The sequence below is a fragment of the Athene cunicularia genome (genome assembly GCF_003259725.1).
Source record: "Athene cunicularia isolate RWA chromosome 28 unlocalized genomic scaffold, athCun1 chr28_part2, whole genome shotgun sequence".
Lineage (NCBI taxonomy): Eukaryota > Metazoa > Chordata > Aves > Strigiformes > Strigidae > Athene > Athene cunicularia.
The window spans coordinates 359,447-374,067 of NW_020799140.1; the positions used below are offsets into that span (position 1 = coordinate 359,447).

Genomic DNA, 14,621 nt, shown 5'->3' on the forward strand with positions numbered 1-14,621 from the left:
TGTGCCCTCAAATGATCCAGTGTTTGCTGAGACCGAGGGAGGATGACTTAATTGCTTTTTGTCTTGTTTCCCTTTAGTTATTTCTTGCTCTAGTCAGTAATACAGGGGTTTAAGAAAATGTGTGTAGCTGCTGCAGCTGCATAGTGAAGAACCTAGTATGCCAAACTCTGTCGTTGGAGGTGTTGAGATCTCATGAAGAGCCCAGTCAGCATGGCTGGGTACGGAGCAGCAGAGCGAGCAGGGACGGCAGAGGTGTGCTTTGGGATCAGCCCCAAAGCAGGAGGAAGCTCCTGCTACAAGATGTACCTTTTCTTTTCGCAATTCCTTTCAGTAAAGCTGGGGTTTGTGTGGTAAAGATCCATCTGCACTAACATTTTTCCGTTAACATGGCAACACCTTGTGTGGAGGCAGAGATTTTTAGCTCATCTTTTCCTTCTCATGCAATCTACTAGAACTCGTTTTGCTGGATGAAGTTCTGCTTTGCTTGTATCTTGTTTGTAGTATCAAATGTCCCCTATTTTCCCCTTTTTATGGCGAACATATTAATGAATTAAATTATTGAAATAAAACATCCTCTACAACCCCAATGGGAACTGCAAATAACTGTTTACCTATGGTATTATTTTTTAAAAATAAAACCAGAGTAGGCTTATACTTACACAGGCTTTTGTCAGGCAGACAGGCAGCCTGTTGCCATGATCTTGACTGTAGTGTTTCTTAAAATGTGGGTTGCAGCATTCCTCTGCCAAAGGTCAAGTATGCAAGGGACATCTAGTTACCTGTAATTACTGGCGGCGGCTTGGGGCCTCCAAAGCAATGTGTAGCTGTTGACAGTCGCTGTAGCAATTTCTCATTTCCATCTCTGAGGAACTGGGCAGTTGCTAGCAACAAAAAGGCTTAGGGCTGTTTGGAGCCGGGGAAGCAAGCTGTGAGTATTAAAGCCTAAAGTGTTAGCGTAACTTTCTCCTGTGTTCATCCGGCTGCACAACTCCTCTGGGTCCCGCTTGCAAGGCGATAAAACAGCCAGGTAGCACTATGTAAACGCTGGTGTGAAGAATTAATTTTGAAAATAATGTCTCTTCTTTCAGTTGTGTTGATTGGAGACTCTGGAGTTGGGAAGAGTAATCTTCTGTCACGTTTCACACGCAATGAGTTCAATCTGGAGAGTAAGAGCACCATTGGGGTGGAATTTGCCACCAGGAGCATCCAGGTGGATGGGAAGACGATAAAAGCACAGATCTGGGATACTGCAGGACAGGAACGATACCGTGCCATTACTTCAGCGTGAGTACTGTGTCTTGCTCAGGCTAACAGCAGCATTCTAGCAGAGATGGTACAGATAAATTTATGGGTAGAGAATTCATGAAACATATCTGGGACGTGTGACAGTGTCGTTACCACACACTTCAGTGTAGATCCAAGTCATAAGATAGCAAATACTTTTGTGTTCCTTAATATAATGAAAATAATTTTTAGATTCTAATGATACTATTATAGAAAAAAAAATGACAGCTTAAATTAAAAGTGTGGGAAATTCTGTTTGATTCTTGGGTTTTTTATCTGCTCTGGATATGCTGTCTTCACCACATGGAATGAGTGTCATTTCTGAGAGAAGTTGGGTATGTTTGGCATCAAGTTTTGGTCTAGGCATGGTAGCTTACCATAACACCAATAGTTTCTGGTCTTCATTGCCCCTGCAATCTTGAGTTTTTAGGACAGTCTACAGCCACAAACTCCCTTGAAATCTCAATGACTTTGAATCAGTCACAGCCCTGAAAATTAGGTCCTAGAGTGTGTGCTGAATAACCAGTAAGTAGGAAGGCAACTGTGATAATGCTGACTCGGCAGCATTAGGCACATCCCTACTTAGAACAGTGGTGTTGAGAAGCTTTCATTTATGACACCTTCTTAATCCAAACAGTGTCTTAAGATGTAACCTCTGAGTGTATCTGTTTATGCAGGTAGTAGGCAAAAGTATCTTTTAAAGGAAAAAAAGAAAACCCTATTGGCAGGCCTAGTTATTCAGGGCATATTCTGATCAGTGAGTTGAAGCTAAAAAGCTTCATAGATGTATGAGATGATTAATCTTCATAGATTGTACCTTTAAAAACTGACACACATCTATAAACTTATTTCTGAATCATGCACAGATTGAGCCGTTTGTATTAAACTCAAGGAGAACTTTCTTCATTGAGGTGACATAGGGTAATGCAGACTAGATGGGAGAAAAATAGAAGAGCATGGAGCCCAAAGGGGTGTATGTATAGGGAAGAAATACCCAAAGTAATGCGGAAGCAGATGCAAGTGGCAATTTCTAATTGCACCTTTTCTGTAACCGTTAACATGTTTTTCAGAGAATTTTTGTGATCCTTAAATTGTTCTTACTGCTTAGCAGAAAAACTGCTGGCCCAGTCTGGTTCAGCAATAGGCTTGGCTGATGAGAACCAGTGCATCTGTAGTCCTGTGATCCTGCTTCTCCTTTGTGCTGGCACAAGCTCTTGCTTGACACATCGCTAGGCCAGTTCAGCTTGCTAAGCCAGCAGAACGCCGACCAGCAGTACAGAGTTAATGCTTTCTGCTGACTTGGTGTCCTGAATCGGTTCAACGATGTGTCGGACAGGTGCTGGCGGAGCAGAGGAGAAATGTTCGGATTGTGTGGGAGAGAGATACGGACATTACAGGACTGCTGATACAGATTGGCTTGTGCTGTCCTGAGTCCTTGGCTTGAGTTGAAATGGGCTCAAACCTGCAACGAGGAAGCAAACTCCGTTCTTGGATTACGGGCTTGTGGATGTGTCCATGTAGCCCAGAGTGCCCCCTTTGGTTTTTAAGAGGGACAGGAGGTATTTGAAAGATCAGCAACAAATACTGACATGTTAGGAGCAGAAAGATACAACTTCAAAAACCTTGTAGCAGTACCGATTTGGAAGTACATTGCGAGTTTTCTTGCACACTGCTTTAGCAGGCTAAAAATGTCATGGCTTCTGCAGTCCCTTCAGCATTTTGTTATGTATATTGGATTTTTTTTAGGGATGCCATTAAAAAAAAAAAGCATTTGGAATGTGGTTTTAGACTTAAACACACACACACACACCCCCAACAACAGTATTTGCATCAGCACAACTCTTTCTGAAGTGGGAATGTGTTTAACTCTTTAGTAGTAATCCGTAGAGAAGAGCCGGGTACCAGGTTTGGTGTGACTTGGACAGAGCTCACTGTAAAGGAATCTGCCTTATGGTTTCAGATATTACCGTGGTGCTGTTGGGGCTCTTCTTGTCTATGACATTGCCAAACATCTCACCTATGAGAATGTGGAGCGCTGGCTAAAGGAGCTTAGAGATCATGCAGACAACAATATTGTCATCATGCTGGTGGGTAACAAGAGTGACCTCCGCCACCTGAGGGCCGTGCCCACTGATGAGGCCCGGGCTTTTGCAGGTTTGTAGCCATCAGGTTCTGGGTTGGTGCTTTCTGAACTTGATGGTGTTGGTGCAATCTGTAACCATGCTCTTGTTGTCCAGGACTGAACTTTCACCTCACGTTTTCTTTTTGACCCTAAAAAGTTAATATTTTAAAAAATGAAAATATCTTGGCTTATTGAGTAGCATGTGTGGTGGTGGGGGGGGGTTTGCCTTTTAAATCTAGTGGTAGTACGTGTGTTTTGAAACACTGTCCTTGAGCTGCCTGATAGCTGAAGATTAAACACTTCCTCTAGCAAGGCTGGAAACAGTAAGCAACATTTAGAAGAGAAAATGTCACAATATAAATATAAAATATCACCACACAAAATGTCTTTCCTTCCTTCCTAGAGGCCTGTTTCCACTGAGTACATATCAGTGTGGACAGCTGCAAATGAATACTGAACCTTCTCTTAGAGCACTGATGCATATAGTAGTATCACCTAGCTTCATTTATGCAGTGACCATCAGACTTGGAGATGATCAGTTGTTGGGAGAAATTAAGTGGGTTTAATTTCCTGCTAGGAACATTACTAGGGCTTGCTTAAACATGTTTTCTGAAGTTTGCTACTAAGCCAGTACCCTGTTGTTGGTAAAACCACTTTAAATTTTCAGATGAATGAGAAATGAAGTCAGTATAAGAGAAGCAAAACGAGTTAGTGGGCACCCTAGGTAGTGCATTATTTTGGTCACTTGGTTCAATGACTTATTTTTTGCCCCGACTTCCTACCAAGGCTGTTTTAAATAGCTAGTGATAGTACAGGTGTTGCTATTTAAACTCTGTGACTGAAATTTGCCTATTTCTGGGCAGGTGGTACAGTACCATTCTAGGTGTGATGCTTGGGTGATAATCACAACCTTATTTTAAATAAAAAATATATATCATTTGCATTGTAAGAGGAAAGAAGAAAATAAACTGTATTACTAGGGGCTTTATGGTAATTTGGAGGTAAGATATGGTTAGGAAAAGTGTCTGTTTATCTTTCTGGGGTTGTAGAGGAGAATTATGAGTCCTGTTGCAGCCAGCATGTTCTGCCTGTGCTCTTGTTCAAGGTGCTTCCGAGTGTGATCTGTAGGCAGATGAGAATATTGTATTGCTTGTTTGAGCGAGGGCTGCAGTGAGGAAAACGTTCTCACGCTATGGACAGGCCGTGGTCAAAGGCGACACTGCTGAAATGCTAGCAGCTAAATAAATGGTGCACCAAGTTGTTCCTGGTGTAACAGGGGAAAAAAAAAACCAAAAGACTGTGGACTGTGCCCTGGCTGATTTGGCCTAAAAATAAAGGTGGAAAACCTCAGAGTAAAATAAAGTGGTATTAAAGTTTTTAACCGAACCATTTGTTATTTATTACAGAAAAAAATAACTTATCTTTTATTGAAACTTCTGCTCTGGATTCAACAAATGTAGAAGAAGCCTTCAAGAACATCCTTACAGGTATGATTTGTTATGGATTCAGAGGACCTCCTGGGGTAGTGCGTCGTCTTCATGGGGCTGTTTTGCAGTTAGCTAGAATGTTTTGGAAATGAATGTTGGGAACGATGGTTAGTTTGCAAGCCTTCTAATCTTAACTTTGTGTTCTGCCTCCCACCCCACACGTACCTTTCCGCCCAAGGATCTGGTGGTTTAGAGTCTCCTGATGTTTCATAAATTCAAGCTATTGCAATAGCACTGTTGTAAAGGCACTGGTAGTTCTGTGCCTGCACAAAACCTAGGCAGTGAAGCCCCAGCCTCGCTAGGAAGTTACATGTTCCCGTGTGTTCTCTTGCACCAAAGCAGACTGGTATGTTACTAATATTTTTGTCCAAACTACTGAACTCTTGTTCTCAGCTGATGGCAAGTGTTGTAGGTGACTGCACCACCAGCAGCATAGCTGCGGGCAGGCTGCCTTCTGGGAACGTTCCTCAAGAGTCCCAGGAATTGTCTAACAACATAGTAGTGGTCACAGGCCAAAATGAAGCCAGGGCTTATGATTTCCCCTGCCCAAGAAGGTTCCTCAGCATGTCTAACTGCTGTGGATGTGGCTACTGAGTGCAGGGTCCACTTTCAGCTTCAGACTTGCTGTAGGTGTGGGAACGCTGCGTGGCTCGTGCAGTAGGTCCACTGCATGTGGTATCAGAGGTCTTCCAGGTCATAGTGCTCTACTACTTGCTTTTTCCCTTGTTCAGACTAGGACTTAGAGTTTCCATTCCTTAAGATGGAGCTCTTGTCTGCATATATTTTCTTGGCCCTCGAGTATGGAGCTGCATGTGAGGTCTAGGGTTCACCAGTAAAGCTTTATTACTGTAGGTACACCAGCAAGTCCTCCTTACTGTGCTAATCCATGACCAAAGCACTTTTGTTAGTAGGCTCACAGGGATTTCCAGCTGTTGTTTTTCAAATTTTAGCTGAGTGCTCATTTGGCCTCTCTGGGGAAGAGTGCGGCTCTGTTCTAGGCTAAATGCAGCACATGGGGAGCTTGTGGGTTTCCTTCATAGTGAGGCTGGCCAAGGAGAGAGTTGTATGGTCATGAGGCAGGAGGAGGAGGAAGGACAGGGTTGAAGTGAGAATATATCCTGGGAGATACGCATGCCTACAGGCAGGAGAAGTGGGAAGTGTGCCCAGCAAGCGAGGTGCTTAAAGTAAGCACTGCTCATCTCTCTGTTGCTACTTCAGTTGGGGTGGGTAACTTTTCCTGAACTTGGGCTTTGGCCTGATCTTACTCTAGTTAGGCTTTAGTTTTTATGAGTGTGTCATCGCTGTATTCTTTAGCACTTTGTTGCAGAGGTTGTATTTATTACTCTGTCAGCAGTCCGAGGTGACTGCATTTGCGTAGCTCTGTGCCTGAGCGAATCCTCAGAAGCAGAGTCCTGGGAAGCACGGACCTGTCACACGCAGGGGTCCAAGGGAAACCAGCACGGGCCTGAGGGACTGCTGAACTGGAGCTAACCCTGAGAAACTTGAGCAGCCCTTCTTTCAGAGACTCTGCCTTCCACTCCGTGTTCTGCAGTAGTCGTATCTCAAAATACTGTTTGAGGCGACAGGGAGGTTGATGTTTCAAAGCATAGTCTTCCACTCCTAAAATTAAGTAATTGGTAATTGGCGAATAACCCCTAAAAATCATTATCTAAACAGGAAGAGGGCTACCAAACAGCTGTTGGATTACTGTTCTGCCTCTGGCTGCCCCATGAGATCTGAACCTTATCTTAAGGAGGGGAAAAACGCCATACAATTTGACAGTGTGTTTGTTCTGTTTCTTGAAAAGCTTTTCAAGATTCATACCGTGAATGTGAAGAGGTGGCAAGATCCAATGCCTGACTATTACCTACCAGAGCTGAATTCTAGACTGAAACTGTCTCTAGTCTCACCCCTGTACACTGTTTTGTAAAGTTGTGCCTGATTTCCATGTCCCACAACATCTCCAGATGAGCATTTTCTGAGCTTTATTTTGACCAGATACTGATTTCAGTTAAACAAGAATGAGCCTTTGTTCTGGTTCTTCTAGATTACCAGGAACTGTCTGGTGTATGTTGCTTATTGGATGCTGACCAAAGAATTGGCTTTGTGTTATTCTTGATTATGTATGAATGAGAGCCTATTACCAGGAAAAAAGATGAGTTTTAATATGGTGAATTCTATAAGATGGGCTCTTCTAGGTTTCTTTTTTTAGAGGTGTGCGGGGAAGCAGAAGGAAGTGTTGGGATCACTGGGTCTGGTGCTGGCCAACTCCGTTGGTACCAGAAATGAGTTGCAATTAGAGGAAGATGAGCAAGAAGAGTCAGGCAGGAGAAAAAGGATAGCCAAGCTGCTCCTGTATGTAAAAGCTTGACAGACTAGGAATGGGTTATATTTGCTGCCCAGCAAGATTTGCATTATTAAAGTTAGTGAAGCAACTGTTCTATCAAGCCAAAGCTGTAGAGAAGACCACCTGGTGCCTGAGCTGGGACTGTCTCTTGTTCAGGGCAGCTTTGCAGAAGACTCGCTGCTTATCTGTGACACTTGGCTGGATCTGAGGCAATTTGCCTGGTGCTTTGAGATGGTATCCATGGTTTTAGTGCTCTTGAGCATAGGTTAGCAGTTGCCATCCATCCTGTCTTCCCTTGTGGTGTTGCCCTGAGACTGACCCTGGGTAGAGGAGATGGCTTAAGGTTGCTCTAGAGCCCCAGTATGGTTTGCTGTAACAGAAAAGATCCTTAGGGAGCCAGAACTCGAGCTGAGTTCAGGTCTGGGCAAGCTGAGCTCAAAACACTATCTCATAACACCGTTCTGGGCTCCCAGAAGTGTTGAGTTTATCCAGTTCAGGTACAGTGGGGACGTGGCTAGTAAGACTGAGTAGTCCTGAAAAGGCTATTCCTAAAGTGATTGCCTGGGGGAGAATCATCCTGGCGGTGAAAAAAACCTGAGAAAATGTGCTGTGTAGAGCAGTGAGGTGGCAACAACTGCGGGGGGGCTTGGAGGGGAGAAGAGGGTGGGAGCAGAGGGACAGGAGTTTCCTTACTGGCCACCAGTTTGAGGGATTGCTAAAGACTGGAGGGAGAAAACCAAACAAAAGCCCCTAAAGAGATGCTACCCCAAAGAATACAGGGCTTGGCAATTACTCTGAACAGCTAGTATTAAAGTACACCCCTGAGCATGAAACAAGGGGAATGTGACAATCTCTGTACAGTTTTCCTCATCCCTTCCAGCAGAAAGAGCTGAAGGTAGCCAGTCGCAACAAGATCAGTTAAAGGTTTCCATTTTTAACAATGTAAACATGTGCAGCTTTAAAAAAACCCTAAACAATCCTGAACAAAACCCACATAGTTGCCCCATGATTTTTAATCCTTATTAAAGACTTTCGGGTGTTGCTGTTTCGAGGCTGTGGCTGTATGAATGTGATCATAATATTTACCATGGACTTCCAGGGAGGTACTTGCCCTTTTCCTGTCTCACAATGAAGGGAAGTTGGAACAAGGGCTTATTTCACTGACTATAAGTGATTTAAAACCCTTTCAACTTAAATTATTTCTACTGACTGCAGTTGAAATGCTTTGTGTCTGAAAGCTTTTAACCTGGCAGTCTCTCTTCAGCGGTTACAGCTCTGTGGATCTGTGTGCTTTCAGGCACAAATTAATTTGAGTCAAATAAATTAATTCTTTCAGGAAAAGCATTTTGGGATCAATATGGGGCTTTATGGAAGCATGTGGCTTTTTACCGTCATAGGTGGGAAAACGGATTTGTTGCAGGGAGGAGTAGGCATTTCTGTCATTTGGTAGTAGCAGCTTGCCAGAAGCTGAAGTGTGAAATAGATACCACCGCTGCTGCTGCGCAACGGTGTTTTGCAAGCATCCTGTTGGTGTTTCTAGATGATGTTGCCCATTTTTTTTTTTTTTTGAATCAAAAATAAGATGAATCCCTGTTTTATAAAGGAGCATTCCTGCTCCTTCTTCACTTAAAAAAAAATAATACCCATGTTCACAGACTCACTGAAAAAGAATGTGATAGGAAGCACTGTTGTGGAAGACAAGTAAGGAATCTTGTCTTAATACCTCTTCCAGACAGAGCTGGAAAGCCAGCCAGATGTTACATGCCACAGCTGGTCAGCCTAGATTCCCTTCCACAGCTCTCAGGTTAAAATCTTCCCATTTTTGGGTTCTAGCATCTTCTTTGACAGCTTGCTCTGACATGTCATGCGCTCTGTCGGAGGCAGTGTCTGGGTTCTAACAAGTCTGTTCTCCTTTCAGAAATCTACCGCATTGTTTCGCAGAAGCAGATTGCAGACCGGTCTGCACACGATGAGTCTCCTGGCAACAACGTAGTCGACATCAGTGTCCCACCAACCACCGACGGACAGAAATCCAACAAACTCCAGTGCTGTCAGAACCTGTGACCTCCTGTAGATGACTCTTGTGCCCTTCACTTCGTCTGTGCTTCATTTAGAAACTTGTGTGCACTTCTTATCTCCTGTGATTCAGTGACTCCCTCTTCCCTCCTTTACCCTATTCCCAAGTTACCCCCCTTTCATCTTAGAGCTTGACTTGTAGGGCTAACATTCCCCTGCCTCTGAAATCCCCTTCAATGTGGTGACTTTTGGGCTTGAAATGTAGGCACTGATCTGATAGACCTGTTTGTGTTGAAACATCTGCTGCTGGATATTATCCCATGAAACACTCCTCAAACGGTTTTGTTTTGGTTTGTTTTGTTTTTTTTCTGGGAGAGAAACCATGAGGACTTGACTATAACAGTTGAAGAAATAACTACATTTAGGTGACAAGGTTTTTTCCTCCCGTAGTCAGATTTTTTTTTTTTCCTTGTGTTTCTGTAAACACGGGGGAGAAATTAAAATAGTTATCCTACCAAATGCTCTGTTTTCTGTCCCGATAAAGTCTCACAGTGAGGTTTTTAGTGGCTGCACACACATAAGAAAGCTGTTGAAAATAACATTACTTATTATGTAATTACCCCTAATACAGTTAGTCTGGCCGTGTAGTTTACCATTTCCTGCTTGGGAAATCTTTCTCTTGTTTTATTTGGGAACAATGAAGTGTGTCTGCATTGCTTTCTCTGCCACCATGAATGCCTGTGCTGCCTGTGCAGGCTTTATGAAGTGGCTTAATATTTATTCATGGCTTATGTTAATCAGTTAACATTATTGTACAGTAAGTGCCAGCATATCGATTTCGGAAACCTTTTGCAACCTGTACAAGTAGGCTTATTTTGTACTGTAGATCAGTGTCTGAAAGCAGGATCTTCTGTAGTTCCAGGATTTTTTTGCATGCTGCTTTTTCTCTAGATCTTTCCCACCCCTGTTTGAGTGAAGCAATATTTTCATGTCATGTATATACCTGCACTTGTAAGGGTTTTGGTTGTTGTAGAGAAACACAATACTTTATACATTTTGTAAAACTTCTGCAGAACCATAGCATCTTGAACTTTCTCTTCATGGTCTTTCACTGTTGACCTTGTGCATAATCTTCCTGACCTTTACTAAAATGCATAATACTAAGATTTCACATAACTACTAACCTGTTGTTTTCCTCTTATTCTGTTTTACTGAATTGCAGACTGTAATTCTCAAATGATTGTACTTCACCTGATGTAACAGATTTGTCATCAGCAGGGCTAACTACTATAATACTTTGTTTTGCTGAATGGGAAGAATGTTATCACAACATGTGTAGTCAGTCTCTTGCTAGCTTGTGAAAATCTTCTATGATGGCTTTTCATCATTTACTAGCTCTTGCACACTTGCATCCCCTCCAGTATATGCTGAATGTTATGATGAGGCAAATACTGGGTGAAGCGATCTAAAGGAAAAGTTGGAGACCATCTGCTGCTCTCTGAAGGCTAGTGAAGCAATTTTCAGTGAATTTTTGCTCTGTATTCTGAGACTGTACCTCACTTGATGAATCCTACCTGCATATTAGTGAGTTGATTTTTCTTTTCTGATACAAAGCAAATATGAAACTGTGAATTGTGCTTGAAGGGAAAATCTGACATTCCAGTCTCAACTGTTCTGTCTGGTTATGTAATAAAATTAAGGGCGGTTAACTCTGATGGCTTTTCTTTTATAAGATTTCCAGACCAATGCCTTTAATTTTGTACTGTATGCACCTAGAGGGCTATAGCTCATAGCAAAGGGTGCACGTGTTGCCTAGCACATCCACTTTTCACCTTTGTTTAGAGGATACATTCAAGGTGAAGGGGTGCATGACTGCAGCCTAATCCCATGGAATGAGGGTATGAATTCCTCCTTAGACATCACAGTGCTCTGTCCTAAGGGTGTCCCAGTTTGGGAAGCAGTTTCAACACTTGGTATTTATGTCAGGAGCATCCTGTTGAGGGAAGGTGCAGCCAGTGGGAAGTGGAGACGTCTCCTTTTTGGTGGTCCTAGGCCAGAATGTGATGTGCAGTCAGTATTTAGAAGGCTGGCAGATGAGCACACCATCAGAGAGAATGGAAAATTCTGAGATACTGAAAATATTTCGTTCAAGAACAGGTGGACACTAGTGGAGCTGGGCTCCTTAATTTTGGAACAAAAATTTTTATATAGAAACCAGTTGACTAGCGTGAGGAAGGCTTATGAGTTCAGGGTGATGTATTAATGTGTTTACTCTGCAAATCCTGTTCATAACATGTTTTTAGAATCAATCTGGCCTGGTATAAGCAGCTGTGAAGCAGTTTAGTCACTTCCTTGTCTCTTAAAAGAGATTTTCTTTAGTTTCTGGCTTTGTGGAAGGCTCTTAACTGTGCCTCAGGGTCCCAACAAAAGGTTCATGTCTAGGGTTTATGTGCTGTTAACTTGTATGGGTCTTGAAGAGACCTTGTACAACTTCTTCATTGTGTGTTGCCAAAGTCCCCCTCCGAGCAAATGGATCTTGTCCCTGTCCTGTTCGTGTCAGGGGGGTGGGTTTGAGATCTGTTGTGTGATGTGGAAAGGCGACTGCCTCTTGCTGCAGGACTGTTGGCTATACCCGAGATGCGGGAAGCGTATGTGTGCACGCATACGTGTGTACGTAGACCTTATGTGAGCACTGTGTACTAAGTGGTGGTTTTATCTGCCGTGGTCACTCAGTTTATGAGAGCAGGTATTGACTCTTTCCCAGGTTGGGGTGCTGTCCTCTGGGCAGTTAGAGATGCAGCCTCCCGCGGGTGAGAGATGGTCTCGCCTAGACAAACACAGGGCCTTTAGTGCCAATAGAAAAAGAACAGTGGCCCAGGTCTGCCTGGTAAAACCACCTCCCTGTGCATAGCCAGGGAAAATGCATTTGATCTTGAATACCTGGTGAAAGCACTGCACACGCCTCAAACTGTAGCTGCAACCCAGCCCACTGTTAGGGATGGCTCTTGAAATTGTAGAGGGGAAGGACTTGGAGGAGTCCTGAGGAGGTTTGAACTGTTGAAGAGCTGTTCGGACATTCAAAGAAGCTGTCCAATAGGCCAGACTCCTTAACCATGCTTCCCTGACGTGAAAATAACAGTTAAATGTAACCTCACCTGGACTGCTTCATACTGCAACTTTGCTGGCTCGGTGTCTCTCAGTATTACTGTCAGGGAAATAGAAAAGGTTCCAGCTCTCTTCCATCTGCCATAAGAGGTTTGAGGGCAGATTTTGGCTTATGTAAAACTCCTCGTGACAGGAAAGCTGCCTGTGAAAGAAGGAACATGTGCTATACTTGCTTTACTTGGATGTTGAGGATGACTTTCATTTAACTATTGAAAAATAACACTAAAAAGCACTGGGTGATTGCCACCCAGTGTCAGCACTATAAACCTCAGTTGAAGGCTCCTGCTGATATTTAGAACAGATCCTCCAATGCCAAATTGGTTGAGTCTTTTCTGCCAACTACCCTGTTTATTATGGGGAGAGTAAAGGCCAAAATTCACACGTAAAAGCAATTTGGTGTTGAGCACGCAAATAGGTAAAATAAATTCACTGGGTAGACTGCCTCAGTCGAACTTCTTTTCTTTCTGTTGAGTCAGGTGCAGGCTCACAGACTGAGTTAAAGTCTGGGATCTCCACTGAGAGTTTGTAGCCTGCACAAGACAAAGTTTGGTTCATAAGAAAGTTTTAAAGCTCTATACTTGTATAAATGTAAAAATCCAGTTGACGAGTGATTGCTTGCTACTTCATTCAAAAGATTCTTGTGTATGCTCTGGAGACCATCAAAATTTGGTAGAAGGAAAAGGCACACCCTCTTCCCCCCGTGGCTGCTTCTTAGCACTTCTGGCAGGTCAGAAGCAGTAGAAAGATCGCTGCATCCTGGAGATCCCCACGGTTTGGGTGCTGTTCTGTTAGATCCCTTGTAACGGCCCCACAGTATGTGGCAAGGGGGGGCATTGTGCGAACAGGGGGGCGCGCTCTCAGCTGGCCATGCCAGGATGGTAAGGATTGGTCTGTGCCTTTTATTTGAGTAGGTCAGTTAAAAAAAAAAAAAAAAAACCTGCTTGGAAAAACGTACAGTAGGTATTTTCACTTCCTGACGCTTTGATTCCCGCATGCTGTGCTGTTGCAGAAGCTGTGGATGTGATCTGTTCGTGGGCTGTCAAAGGTTGAGTCTTACCTGTGCTTGGTGATTGTTTCCCTTCCAGGCATGAAGAACTTGCTTAGAGGTTCTGGACTCTGTACAAGAAAAAGGATCTACTGAAGTGACTCGGTCACTTAGGGTGGCCTTTTTCCTTCATAAAAAAAAAGCTAGAAAAACAGTATTAAAGGTAGGGGCCTGAACTTCAAAAATAAAACCAGGCAATTAGCGGTGAAGACTAACTGTCCTTCACGTAAAATACAGTGAGTCAGGGCTGAGGTTGGATTCTCTCGACTTGCAGACTCTTAACAGATCGTACAGTTCAAATGGTGATTAATGGAATGTGTCCATGAAATTAGCATCTCCAGAGCTGCAGGGTTTCAATAAGTAACAGTAATTCTTATTTTAAACCGGTCAGATAATGCACGGTAGTGTGGTCTGTCAGGCTCTGTAGGCTATAAATAGCGCTGGACCTTTATGCAACCCAGAAGAGAGTTTCCTTTCATTTACTTTTATTCCCGTGCCCTGTGTTAAGTGCAATTCACTTTGTAAATACACACATCACTTAATTTTTTTTGTGCATGGTTATGATGTATTGTGGATATAAAGATTGCCAAATCATACCGTGTGTGTAAAGTTCTGTTCCAAACACGCTTCTAGAGTTAAGGGAACGTAATTTTGGGGCTGCTGCCTTGCTGGCTGGCAGGTGGGTAGCCCCGCGCCCCCGGGGCTGTGTCCCTGCAGGGAGCGGCAGTCCGGGGGCAGTCACCTTTGGTCTTGCGGGGGCTCCTCCATGGCTCGGGCACCCTGCGCCGGTCCCTGCTCCGGGGGAGCCCCCACGGACACAGCTGTCGGCGGAGGGTGGGCGCGGCCTGAGGCGCAGGGCGGCGGCCGGGGCGGGTCCCCGGGGTGTGTGGTGTGTGTGTGTGTGTGTGTGGGTGTGTGTGTGTGTGTGGGGGTGTGTGTGTGTGAGACTGTGTGACTCTGTGTGTGTGTGTGTGTGTGTCTGTGTGTGACTCTGTGTGTGTGTGTCTGTGTGTCTCTGTGTGTGTGTGTGTGTCTGTGTGTGTGTGTGGGGGGGTGTGTCTGTGTGTGCGTGTGTCTGTGTGTGTGTGTGTCTGTGTGTGTGTGTCTGTGCGTGTGTCTGTGTGTGCGTGTGTCTGTGTGTGTGTGTCTGTGTCT

The 14,621-nt window shown here is 44.0% G+C and overlaps 1 protein-coding gene across 1 annotated transcript; it reads left to right on the forward strand.

The window, feature by feature from the left end:
• The first annotated feature begins 210 nt into the window (after positions 1-210).
• RAB11B (RAB11B, member RAS oncogene family) lies at positions 211-14,060 on the forward strand. Its single transcript, XM_026865137.1, has 5 exons — positions 211-302; positions 1,024-1,284; positions 3,245-3,438; positions 4,813-4,893; positions 9,159-14,060. The coding sequence occupies exons 1-5, from the start codon at positions 211-213 to the stop codon at positions 9,302-9,304; spliced, it is 774 nt and encodes a 257-aa protein (XP_026720938.1). The 3' UTR covers positions 9,305-14,060.
• Positions 14,061-14,621: the final 561 nt, after the last annotated feature.

Excerpts from the sequence above, each read along its gene's own strand:
- RAB11B (XM_026865137.1), top strand. The coding sequence starts at position 211 with ATGGCTGGGTACGGAGCAGCAGAGCGAGCAGGGACGGCAGAGGTGTGC. Across the intron at positions 303-1,023 it reads GGAAGCTCCTGCTACAAGAT|CCAGGTAGCACTATGTAAAC; the intron begins GTACCTTTTCTT and ends GCGATAAAACAG. Across the intron at positions 1,285-3,244 it reads TACCGTGCCATTACTTCAGC|ATATTACCGTGGTGCTGTTG; the intron begins GTGAGTACTGTG and ends TTATGGTTTCAG.